The sequence below is a fragment of the Watersipora subatra genome, chromosome 9 (genome assembly GCF_963576615.1).
Source record: "Watersipora subatra chromosome 9, tzWatSuba1.1, whole genome shotgun sequence".
Classification (NCBI taxonomy): Eukaryota; Metazoa; Bryozoa; class Gymnolaemata; order Cheilostomatida; family Watersiporidae; genus Watersipora; species Watersipora subatra.
The window spans coordinates 3,583,731-3,597,731 of NC_088716.1; the positions used below are offsets into that span (position 1 = coordinate 3,583,731).

The 14,001-nt window shown below is 35.7% G+C and overlaps 1 protein-coding gene across 7 annotated transcripts in view; it reads right to left on the minus strand.

Moving 5' to 3' along the window:
• The window catches only part of LOC137405393 (segment polarity protein dishevelled homolog DVL-3-like), a 52,180-nt gene that overhangs the window by 36,023 nt on the left and 2,156 nt on the right, over positions 1-14,001 (minus strand). For all 7 annotated transcript variants that reach the window (XR_010979753.1, XM_068091640.1, XM_068091639.1 and 4 more), the window contains exons 3-4: positions 10,991-11,121; positions 2,496-2,584 (exon numbers count right to left, since the gene is read on the minus strand). Coding sequence is in view for 6 of the 7 variants with exons in the window: in XM_068091640.1 (XP_067947741.1) it covers positions 2,496-2,584; positions 10,991-11,121 (220 nt within the window). In the remaining variant the exon portion in view is untranslated. The remainder of the gene's footprint in view (positions 1-2,495; positions 2,585-10,990; positions 11,122-14,001) is intronic.

Consider the following 14,001-nt stretch of genomic DNA (forward strand, 5'->3'; position numbering starts at 1 on the left):
TACAACTGTGTACATCACTATATAACAATGTACAACTGTGTACATCACTACATAACAATGTACAACTGTGTACATCACTACATAGCAATGTACAACTGTGTACATCGCTACATAACAATGTACAACTGTGTACATCACTACATAACAATGTACAACTGTGTACATCGCTACATAACAATGTACAACTGTGTACATCACTATATAGCAATGTACAACTGTGTACATCGCTATATAGCAATGTACAACTGTGTACATCACTATATAACAATGTATAACTGTGTACATCACTACATAGCAATGTACAACTGTGTACATCACTATATAACAATGTACAACTGTGTACATCACTTAGTATGCGTAAATCACATGGTTGACTAAATGCCATTTCTCGCAAGTGCATATTTCAATTAATATGATCATATCATATTCACCTCACAGTAACCAGATTGAAAATTAAGTAAAATATTCAATGTTTCACTTCCATTTATATCAATTTGTACTTATATTTTATAATATAAAAACAAAAATTGAACTTTATGTTATTACATGAGTTTATACTATCATATTATTACACTGTCTATTATGACGTTTCCAGCTTGATATTTCTGGTATAGTTAACAAGTTACTTCAAATTGGAACGAGCTAAATAACAATGATAAGCAAATCACATGACTTGTTGCAAACCATTAAATTTTGTATCATTGTGTCGCTATAAAGTACTCTTTCTGGTCCAAGTGAAAGTTTTCTACTTGCATGTAGATGCATATTTATGGCAGGGCAAAAAACCCTACAGAACTCATGCTACATAGTATATGGCTATATGCCACTCGGGGTACTATGGGTTGAGCTGACAGATAAGCTAATAAAGCAGAAAATGACTCAAGGAATCAATGAAACGCCAATGATTTCTTGGTTCACATTCATGTGACTAAATTCCAGCAAATAAACAACAAGTAAACCAGCCAGTAGTGAAACAATGAGAGCTGCATTTGTGGGTTGATTGTGATAAATTGAACATAACAGAAGCTACCTTAGACCACAGTAGCTCAGCAACATGACTTTATACATCAACCATATCAACATGTTACTGTCAGCAATCATGACTACAGAGGAGAAACTCAGAAATGAAACCAAAAAAGCCAATCATAAATGCTAATAAGTCCAAAAAAAGGTCAATCGTTGGCAGATGGATCTGATGAACTGATAGCACGCAACACGGAACCAGATTATCATATATCAAAGAAGCGCGTAAAAGGGATAATTCCTGCTTTTCCTTCAGCATCAATATTAGTGTCATCCACTTAGAACGAGAATAACTCAAATATTCGGTACAACTTCGAGGTAGACAGACACTGATCTTGTTATTCCTGTATACCAGCTTGTGTTTAAATGTTTGAATTCTGAAGCATTGTAATTACTTCTATTTATAGAGTTTGTGTTATAACTTAATATTCTATTAAAAAGTGATATAATCTGCTGCACTGCTGTAGTAATCACCCTGTGTTATCGTATTACTGTAACACCAACCCTGCATCACCGTGCGACAGTAACGTCAACTCTGTGCAAATTCAATCGAGGTTTCTACAATGTACTCGGACATGTAAGATAGCGGTCTAACCCGAATCATATATGTACAGAAATACACTTGTTATATTGGATGTACTTGCATGTTTAGCCTATACCCACTGCAATAGTGCGGACCCAATCGCCCATCAATATCTTCCTCGTTTTACATTTTAAAAGGTCTGCTCAGAAAGGACCATCAATAACATAACCATCCATTTCCAGAGCAAGATTGATGTAAGAGAGTATACAAGAAGTGGTCTAGTCTTCACAATAACAAACTATAAGACTGGCTCTCAGAAACTGGTTTTAAGACAGTCCGGCGCAGAAGCTAAAAGAGCAATTTGTTCGAATTCCGAAACAAATTTGTTCATTACAATTACAAGTAATGTAACTGGAGAAATACCTTTTAAAGAATTTTCACAATACTTTACACTGAATTTTAACTAATAGATGTTTCCTGTATCACTTTTGAATTTACCAGTTATAATCTAACAACATAGATAAACAGAACAAACAAATGCTTTTTATAGACTGATTGGATCAAATACTAACATCAGAGTCTACCATAACAAAAAGGATGCTATCCCTGATATGAATGAAATATTCCATATTATAAGATTCTATATGGTATATTCTTATTCCATATATCCTGAGTAGAGACTGGTTTTAAGGAGGAGCAGGAGGTAAACCAGCGTCTTATAAACTCAATGAAGTAGTGCTGTAAATGAATGTTTTTATTCCCACTAAGAGTTCATTTATTAAATCCTAACAGTTGTCTTCTTTTAAAATGCCTACACAGTCACGAGAAGACAACTACAGTATAGATAAATAGTAATGATACAGCTAGATTGACCGCATAAAAGCCAGCCGTACAAGAAAGAAGAGAAATACTAGCTGCTACTAATAGAAAAAGAACTAATTGGACTCACCTCGCCGAGAGCTGATGCAAGAATCTTCATCAAATCTGTCAAGGGCTTCTTCCTCCAACTCTGCAGGGGCGGGGCTTGAGGGTGTCATGCTGTACAGGAAAAGGAAGTAACAATAGATTCGGGAATCACCACGGAGAGAAGTAAACAGATGGTAACAAGCACTGTCACAGTGCATGTACCATAGAAGTCTCTAATGATCAGCGACCACTAATGGACACGAAAATATTAGGAGTCATTCACCTTCTTAGTAATTCAATTATCCAAGAGTAAAGAGAGGAGATAACTTCAAATATGAGGTGCCATAAATGGAAGAAAAAACTAAACAAAAGTTAGATACTGTAACATCAAAAAGGTTACTACCTAAATAACAACATATGGTCGGCTTGGGAAAGATGAACTTGTCACAACGGACAAAGGAAAATTAAAAACAGTTTGTCTTCACAAGGCTAATTTTCATCTGGAAGCTTCAACAAGTTCATATGTTAAAATACTTCCTAGCGTATAGCTAATCTACCTTTGGTCGATCCGTTATTTATTAGCAAACGCACGAAAATTCGGAAGCAATACACATTAGTCTAAGTCTGTCACATTCTTACTTCTAATAGTTTTAATATTATTGTTCATTTGTTCCAGCCTTGGACATGACCACATCTTTAGTTGTTACATCAAAGCATTTATTACTAATACAGCACTTCAAGTAATAAATTTTCCTTCATTTTAATTCAAAAATAACCAGTGTTCCATCAGCAAATCTTTCCCACCATAAAGAAATTTATAGAGCAATTCTATGGTTGGCATAAAAAGCAACAAAATGTGGTCAATTTCAGAGTTGTCATCTCATTTGTGAAATTGATACAAAGAAAATGTCTGAGGGAACATCTCAGTTTCTAAGGGTCTGAATGTTATACATCGTCAAATCTCGACTTACCATTATCTCTACATATTAATTTGCTAACGCATGATACCTTTGCACATATCTAACCCAAATTAATTTCCAACATAACATATTTACTATTTCTCCAAGCAGTTAGATAAATAGAAACTATAGAAAAAGCAGACTATAAAATATTATTGATGTAAATTAAATGTGGAGTTAGAAGAAGTCACTATTATTTCTTCTACCTGTGCACCTACAGATCACCTAGGCCTCCATGCACATGTCTCCAAATGAAGTAGCATTAATAACTTTCATACATACTATTTATTTATTTTTACAGATCTGTTAACAACGTTGTATAATAAGGCATTTATTGCTAACTATTTATAGTACTCATTCAAGAACTATCATAAGTTTTTTGCCGTTGAACCAATTAGATATATCACGATGTATTCTTGTGGGAAAATTGAATTCAACATATGACAGTTTTGACATATGACATAGACCCTAAAAATGAACGAAAATCTCAACTACCAGTTTAATTGTGTTTCAATACGATAGACAATTTATTTAGGATGTTAGTATATGATAAGTGATGATCTATAAGCAATATATTTTATATATATATATATATATATATACCTTTAGCTGGTTATGTAGCAATATATTATGTACAACTTCAAATAGCTATGTAGCAATATATTATGTATAACTTCAAATAGCTATGTAGCAATATAGTATATACAATCCCAAATAGCTATGTAGCAATATATTATGTATAACTTCAAATAGCTATGTAGCAATATAGTATATACAATCCCAAATAGCTATGTAGCAATATATTATGTACAACTTCAAATAGCTATGTAGCAATATATTTATATACACCTTAATGTAGCAAGTAATAACGAGGGAGCTTGTGAGTCCAAGTGGGCCACAGAGAGCTGTACTAGCTCCTTTGATACGACTTAACACGACTTTCACTTTTTATGTCTTCCACCAAATTCACTGCCTCATTGACAGCAACAGTTGCTTTAGTATATAGAAATAACAACCTTTGTTTGAGAAGTGGGCCAACTTTGTCTGAACGGTGGCAATCAGGGTAGTTATTCACAAAAAATGCACATGCCTTACAACATTGACTAAAATAGGATACCATTCTGTCCAAGTCTAAAATTCGCATGAAAACATCAATTTATTCCTCATTATTAAACTTATAATTTGATAAGTTATACTAACCAATAATCGTAAGGCTATTACAACTTGACATCAGCAACACAATACAGACAGTTTTTACTACTCTAAACGATTTAGAGCTTACATAAAACATAAAAGGGCGCATTTTATGATTGTTAATAAAATAGTACTCTCTATGAAACACCTGCTAAGGAAGACCTACATTAAGTGTGACAGTCATAACTCAGGAGTTGCTCCCTCTCTCTCTCTAGCACGCGCAACTAGATTATGATAGTCTATGAAATGCTTTACTCGGCACCTGATCTGTTTGGCTATTGTAGCATTTTCAATAAGCAAATTTATGATAAAGTTTTTTGCGTTTCTGCTTAATCAATTTTCTATTAGAAGAGAGTGATAACTTTGTGTGAAGGACAACTATATTCTTACCATAAACAGTAGACATTTGAGGTCTACGCGACTAAGCTTGTTTTACAGCATCTACTTGTAATCGCTAATTTTATTGTTTCTTGTGGCAACAAGAAACAAGATCTCTTGAACGTGATTACAAGCGAAAACTGATATGCAGTGGCCGCAAAAAGGCTTTAAAATAAAAAAGTAACAGAGCATACGTGAGAGGTTTACAAATATCTGACTGACTACCCAGTAGCACATCCTTCGGCACGACCAAGCTGATGTAATCACAGCAGAATCACCAAGGAGAGGTAACTTGTCTTTCCGATTAGGGAGGCAGCTCTATGGCAGCAACTAGATATTTTCAACTGGGGACCATCTCGGCATCAGTTTGGCCAGTAAAGACTAGTAGCTTCACAGAAGACCTATCCTAACTACCTCCTATTCCTAATCAGTGCTAAATACAGCCTGTCGCCTTGACAAGACAACTTGAAATACAAATACAAAGAGAACGGTATTACCGGTGAGTTCAATGGTGCCATGGGACATACGATTTGTCACGCCCTTGAATCTTGGATGCTGTCCAGTTTGAGGCCAGTAAATTACTCGGAGACTAAAGGGGAACAAGGAACGATCAACCCAACAGGTGTTCCCGCTAAATACAGATGAAGGCAGTCAACACAGCTTATCTTATTGATTTTAGTCGATGAGCCTTCGAGAAGCAATGTAGTAGTACAGTCCGCAGATGTAGCTTGACTGACGCATGCCAATCAGCGCTCTCTGTCCTGACAATAATGCTTGTTGCAGTAAAGGCTACATCTCGTATTTAGATGGACACTTGATTAACTCTGTGTTGTTAGTGAGGCATTGATTTCTAGTTGGAGAGGAAGGGGAGATGATGACATACCAAAACAACAATAAAATGACTGCAAGATGCATGCGAGATTGTGGCAATGGTTCCATACAAGAAAGAAGTCCTTCCTTGATTGTTATGCCCTTGAAAACTATTGTCGCACACATTTCCATGTAGTCTAAAAACTGTACTTAACCCAAACTTAGATATTATTGCTGTACTAAAGAGACATTTAGTTCTGAGGCTACGCAAATGCAGAGTACAAAGGCGAAACCAATAGCTCTAAATCTTCAACAAGAGCGATTTCTTTGTCAGACATGTTTTTTTTTACAATTAAGTAGTGACAAATTGTTAGTATTTTTAGTAGGAATTTAAACTAAGCTATATATAGTCTTTTGGTATTGAACTAGTGTGAATGGTTACAGTAGCATACAACAAACGATCCTCAATGTGAACCTAATATTGTTTGCACCGTCTTACAACTTTGAATATACCAACTCCAAGCATTCTAGAATGTTTTGTAGTACACATACTCTCTTTAAAACAAACTTCTTTCAAGGACTATAAAGATTCTCTTATATTTACATGGTTCTTCTCATTAAAACATGGAAACAAAGTGGGCGACGATCTGTACACCATACAACTTTCTGTATAACAATATACTACTCTCTGTATAATATACCATTCTTTGTATACCATGTCACTCCCTGTATACCACACCACATTGTACAGATGTCACAGTATACTATTGAAGACATGACAAATAAAAGCACTGTGAATTGCAGTACCAAACTCTTAAAAGATGGTTGGCTGGACACTCCCAGGCACACCAGATGCAAAAGCAGAAGGGAGAAAGGACAAATGGGGCAAAGGAAAAATGAATGCAAGCTTAAAAGGGCTTGACCAGCAAATGTAAACAACACTTCGTCTGACGCGCGATATATTGAGGTAACTAACAATACAATAGGCAACTCTTTTCTCTACAAACATTACCAGCCACCTGATTAGGGGGTTATAAAGGGAGACAAGTAGTAGCCTGAAATTGGAGAAGAACGTGAAACTACAACTACTATTTTGTGCCGAGCCGAGGCCTGCTGGTTGGACCTTACTAACAGACAAGGGTATACAAGAGTACCCTGCGATAAGATGCCACTAACAGTAGCTGTTAATCAGAAAACAAAGATACAAGGCAAAGAAACAGCTGCACTAAAACATTTAATGACTTTAGCAGAAATGGCAGCGTGAAAAAAGTGATGCTTCCAGTGCGGCAGCAGTGGCAATAGGGGAGCACAGAGCAAAAAATGTGACACTCCTCATGAAATGATTTGGTCTAGAGGTGATAAGTGCCAGTGAGTGCAGATAGCCAGGCAGCCGCTGACCAGTGAGGTAGAGATGGCCATTAGGGAGAGAGCGAGCCTTTAGGAGGATTGAGCTATAGTAATTAAATTAGGGTAACCAACCAGAAGTCCCGCTGTTAAAATGCTGCCAACTGACCTGGTTAGGCTCGGAATATTGTGAATAGAGATGCAAGCCCTTGCACCAGCCACACCTCTGGTTGTTAGTGCTTTATATTGTGTTTCTCTTGGATACTTAAATAAAACAACATTCTCTGACCATATGGTGAGTTTATGTGATCATCCATTAAGAACATTGAGCCTGACATTTGAGTATCTGCAATTCCTACTAGCAGCTTAGCTGATCTCATCGTCAAACAAGGCCACACATAATAATGATAGGATAGTCAGGGAGCAAACAAGTCTTCCAGTGAAATGCGGAAAGACAACAGACAAAAATAACAGGAAATTCCAAGAACTTCTACTGAAAGCTATCATCGGTGAGATCCTAAAGACCATCGTGAATATTTACAAACAATTACCAACTCAAATTTGAAGGTCAAATTTAGTTTAACCTAGGCAATCTAGGTAGAGAAACTCATGTCATCCAACGCAGTGGTGAATAAATCATTGCCTATAATGTTGACCAGCTATGATCTCAACCAAGGCGACTAGCAAAGACGACTACGTGTGAGAAAATAATATTTCTGGAACATTCTGGGAATGAGCAGGCCAATTGGCTGGCTCTCTCGGACAGACTCATCGCTGGTGAGTCTTTCCATATGTGAAACAAAGAGTGATGCACGCCACTTCTCATCAACGTAAAAGGTAGTTTTGTTGACGACTACGTCATTTCTACATAAGCTATACATATATATATAAATCTCACTATTTGTCTTTTGTTTTGTCATCACTGTGTTCAGCTATAGCTGATTATAACCTAGCAATGATAATTCCTCATCGTACTGGAATTGAAGTCGCAACGATGGTAACTGCAAGTATGCAAACACCGCACCAAACCACGAGGCTAAGTCGTTCATATCTGATTTAGCTTATCTACAGCATCCTTGTCGCAATTAAAGCTAAATATTATGTTTGTTTTGAATTAATATTACCTTCTACGTTTGTACTTCTTTTAAAAAATTTTTTAAAAGCTATTTCAAAATCCATTATTCAGTTTTCTTCATTTGTAATTTTCAATTGTGCTGTTTCAATTTTAACTGTGCAACAGTAACGGCACAATTAAATCTTCAATTTTCGGTTATTGCTAAGAGCGATTGTTAAAAGTTGTAAAATTAAAACATGTTCACATGGACATTCTTGAGCAGGAATTGCCTGTACATTCTCTCTCGGTTCAGCCAGACAAAGTACCCTCGTGTGCTTCACTGATGCATCTAATTTCAATATCTCATTTTTACGTTTGTGCCGGTATCGACTATCGAGAGGTACCGGTATAGCCGTATTCAAGATTTTTATGGATAGCTTCTGCAGCAACAGTCACCTTTTTTTATAGACACACTTCTATGTACTCTTTGTTATTATAAATTCAACATATTTGTGGTTTTCATTTTGTTTCAGTTCGTTTCAATTGTATCATTATTAATATATGATTTCACTTTTGTTTGCAACCATTGTAACAAGTCATACTTTATTTAGCCATTAATTGCTAATTATTTCACATTTAAACACCTTTACAGCTATTTTAGTTTTTCTCTCAATTTATTCAAACTGAACAAAACATTTATGATATGAAGTTTAAAAGTCATGATGGTAAAGGTTGCATATGTTGAATGAAAATAAATTTTCTGTGCAAAAACCTTTTTATTACCCAAGCAATGCCGGGCATTCATTTAGTCATATTAGAAAGACTAAATTATTAAAAAGTAATGGTACAACATTAGAATAAAAAAAAGATAAAATTAAGCAACTCAAATACACCTTCGACAAGAATGGCTCTATACCATTTAACACAACTTACTTTAAAATTTAACTGGGACCAATGTCACATGAGATTATTAGAACAATCGGACATTTACTAGTTGAATAGTTCTGTGTAACAATGGTAAGAATAAGATCTCCACAAAGCAAGTGTTTCACATGTCTATATAACAAATAAAGTTTCACTGTTCCAATTCACACACGGAAGGATATCCATTAAATTCGTCGACAAGGGTAAACAACCTTAATTGATCTAACTGCAACTTTTTACTGCATTTGTATAATATTATTATTATAATATTATTCGTATAATCTATATAAAAAAAATCTCTGTGGTTGTCTGTCCTTCATTTTATCCAGTTATAGCAACTAAAATCTAGGAATAAAAATCTGCTTCACACTGGATTTGAACTCAGAGCCTAGGAGTTTACAGACGGGCGCATTTAACCATTACGCAAACTGTCTTTATCAATGCTTAAAATACTATCTATCATTATCTAATATCTATTGGTTCGGCATTGTTTTCCCACATCGCATCGGTACATTGGAGTTGTATTACCACTTTTACTTCTAGACGTGATTGCAAGTTACAAGCTAGGATGTACTCAATTATTATTATTACTTATTACCAATTAATAGTATCTGTTGCATTCGTTTTTTTTAATTTTCAAGTTATATATTCCAAACCTATTTTTTCAGTTTGTTGTTTCCGAATATGCCATTTCAATTCACACGCCTCTAATATTCAGTTCTACTAGCAACTATTCTTAAGGTCAATCGCTAAAAAATGTAAAAACTAACAACCTTTCCAATGAACAGTTGCATCTTGCGTTATCTAGAATAGAAATTGCCTCTACATTCTCTCTCCGTTCAGTCAGACAAGGTACCCTCGTGAGCTACAGTGTTTCAGGAATAACTTCAGATGCTTCTGATATCTAAAGTTTACAATTGTACGAGAACAGTTGTATTCAAAATTTTGATAAATAGCTTTTGCTGCAACAATAATCTTTTTGTACACACAGTTCTATGTACTCATTGTTATTGTTAATTCAACATATTCATGGTTTTTTTTTCTCAGTTCATATAACTTGTATTAGTAGCAAATCATTTCTCGTAGTAGTACAGCAGAATATCTACATATCTAGCCATTACTTGCTAACTATTTCACATTTAAGCAATTTTACAGTTGTTTTATTTCTTCTCTTAATTTATTTGAACTGCACAAATCACTTTGCTCGTGATATGAAGTTTCGTAGATAGAATGGCAAATGTTGTTTATGTTCAATAAAAATAAATTTGCTGCGCAAAAACTTCTTTATTTCCCGGGCATTCATCTAGTCTGCACTATAATATGAGCCGTGCCTGTCTATTTGTTTGAAGCCACCCTAAGAACTTTACGGAAAAATATTGATCGCACAGGAACTAAACTCGGGTATCCTAATTTTGCTGCAAAGCACACCACCAACTGCCACACTGGGCCACTTCGCAGCATCATGGAATAATTGTGTACATATTTATTACACATGATGATCTCTCACGAAGCAGCAGATGACCAGCGAGGACGACCAGCGAGGACGACCAGCGAGGACGACCAGCGGGACTGCCAGCCTACTAGTAAGTATAAAAATTAGCAGATGCTAGTTAGGATATTTGTTAAGTAGAGACAGACTGTACACACTCAGGTATAACTTCTTAGAAAACAAACGAACTATTCTAAGACTTGACACGACTCTGACACCGAGTTGAATCGCATACAGATCTAGTTACACGGAGAGACTTGTTCAAATAAGTAGAAACACTGAAAGGTCTCGACTGAATTAGCTTATTCCGTCTTCTGTTAGTTTACAGATCGACTATACTCTCCTATTTCCATGGTTGCGTCATTCTCACTCATTCTATTACTCACTGTTTTGGAAGGTTTCTGTTGTCTGTAGGTGCTGATGGCTTTCTGTCAAGTGTGCCTATCTGACTATCTGGCAGCCGGATGTCCTCCGGACCCACCTGTGACTGTGTGTCGGATGAATCTGGTGCCACCAGCTGTAAAGCAATTAGAAGTCATTGCTACGGAGTGTGTGAGGTAAGTCTCCCAAGTCTGAGTGAGGTAAGTCTCCCAAGTCTGAGTGAGGTAAGTCTCCCAAGTCTGAGTGAGGTAAGTCTCTCAAGTCTGAGTGACGTAAGTCTCCCAAGTCTGAGTGAGGTAAGTCTCCCAAGTCTGAGTGAGGTAAGTCTCCCAAGTCTGAGTGAGGTAAGTACACATGAGGGATGATGCATTGTTGAACAGTTGGAATCACTAGATTTGCTACATGTTATCACCAGAAGAACTAATATACACATTTCAATAAAAATGGACTCTTCGGAAAAGTGAATTAAAAAAATGATGTGGAACCAAGTGAAGGCCGAATGAAACTGAAATCAATCACTACACTCTTTTATAGCCTCCCTTCCAACCTTATAAAAAGACGACCAGCTTTTTTCTACTGCAGGTCTACCGTAATTTCCCAATTTTTAAAGTTAATTGGAACCAGCGTCTCCGTGATAGCAAAAATACGCGAAATAGAAACGAATTTTTCCAGTGTAAGTATGAACCAAATTTCAACACCAGAACACTCGACTGCTTTATAAACATATTGTAATTATTTACTACATAATGAGTAAAGTTATCTCGATTGACTTCCAATTTATATTTCAATATCAGTATTTTAAGGCATAGAAGCCCAGAGTAGTGCAGTTAGACTTCATCTGGTCTGAATATTCTTACTTGTGATTAACTGGGTTCGCTGTCAGAAGGAATTCACATGTTTGTAAATCTATTTCATGCATATCTACACATTTAAATTTTTTTTAAATTCAACTTTCTTTTATTTTCAATTTTTAATGAACATCTTTTAACCGTGATGTACTGAAATCGCTAAAAGTGAGCGGTGAAGTAGCGAAGAATTACTGCATTTGCTTTTTTAATCTAAGAATTTTCTGGTACCTTCGCAATCCTTATAAAAGCACCACAGTTACAAAAGCATAAAAAGAGTTGGATTTAAATTAGCTAGTAATAGTCTAATCTAATAGGAATATGCTTTATAATCAGACTTGAAGCGCTTCTGCAGCATTTTATAGGATTTGCAAACATTTTTGTAGTATTTACTACTATGTACTGTTGAAGCGTCATTCTGTTCATAACAAAACGACGCTTCTTCAAGTAATAAGAACTGAATTTCTGGCAGCGTAGGCAAAGGTGTGATCGGCCGGCAGCAAATGAGTTACTATTGCAAGCAAAGCAGAACCATAATAAAGCTGAACCCACTCCTCTAGCTTGTTAGAGGTTGAGAGTATTAAAAGCCTGTAACCTAAGACACTTATGTATTCACCTCATCTAACTTTCGCGTTTTCACGGAGTCATCCTTTCGTGAAAATTTCATGTGCGAAACTAAACTATCATAATAAACGAGTGAAAACGCGAAATCAAATAGCTTTGTTCATCGATAGTCCAAGAAACAAAGGGCAGCAAGCGATCAAATTGCATTATCGACTTCGCCCACACCATTCTACCTGCGGTTCACAATTACAAACTAGTCCCAAAGTGAAATGTTTTTCTTATCGGTGAACTGAACCTGAGAAATCTAATTATTTTTGTTCCACTGCATTTATTTTCACATCACTATATTTTCGCACTCATCAGAGCTGCGAAATTAAGTTGCATCGAAATTTTACTCTGTACGCTACTCACGAAACTAAATACTAGCGAAATATAAGTGTCCTAGGGTATATAAAATTAGACTATAAAGCTGTTAACAAGATATAATTAGAAAAACATAGCTTACTATTAGCCTTCTGTGTAATAATAATAATAACTGTAATAATACAAACATTTAAATATATGTAATTTAGATGGAAAGCTAGTAGGAAAAGTATGTGGACTGTTTTGATTTGAAAGGTAAAAAATAGTAAGATATAATTCTACTTGGTTAGGCTCTACATACAATAATAGTTTAACTAACTGTCACATGTTGCTTAGAAACAAGGTCAGCCAGAGGTGATCTGCCTTGCAATAAGTTGGCATGAAAAGAGCCTACAAGTGTTTGCTAATAGACCGTGTATACTTGACGGCCTTCTTTGGGCAGCTGATCGCAGCTCTATACTTGTAAGTTATATCAAATGTACCTTTCCGTTCGACCTCGCTAACAGCAGTCTCTCTAGTGATGTTTAAGGTGGTCAACAAGGAGATGTATGTTACAGATTACAGACAAGCTTGTATACTGGTGGTTTCTTCACAGAGGGGTATAAAAAACGTTGTCTTCATAAAAGCTTCAAGTAAACTTTTTTATATATTAAGTTGAATATTTTAGCCATAACTTCCTTAAAACATGATAAGCATGCTTTTGGCTAAAAACTACTCGATGAGAGATGAGTGATGCAAATATTCAAACAAATAACATCCACTGCATATAAAGCAAATGTTGAACATATCGACGACTGTGACAGCGTAAAATAACAGCCTGTGAAGGCCCAATAAACGGATAAACAAAGGCTAACAGATGACTGTTAATCCTAACCTGCAAGTAATCACTGGCAACGGAAACTTGAGTTTTCAAATGGTGAATCACCCAGCTATCTATAAAAACTGAGACTCAACTTATAGTAGCAGAAGAATGTTAAAACCAATTCATTCTCCCATAGCAGTATCTCGTTAGGACACTGTACTACATCAGTACTGTTACGCACATGCTCAAATTACAAACTAACCTTGTTTGAACATCATGTTCAAATCTATTAGAAGTTAAATCATGTTATTACTGTTACTTTACTCTTAGACTGTGTTCCCTAACTTATAAATTAAAGTCTAATACCTGTTCATCTTTACTATAATTGGAACGGCACCTCCCCGATTGAGCTCAATCGGGTTAAGAAAAAAGATTGCATCAT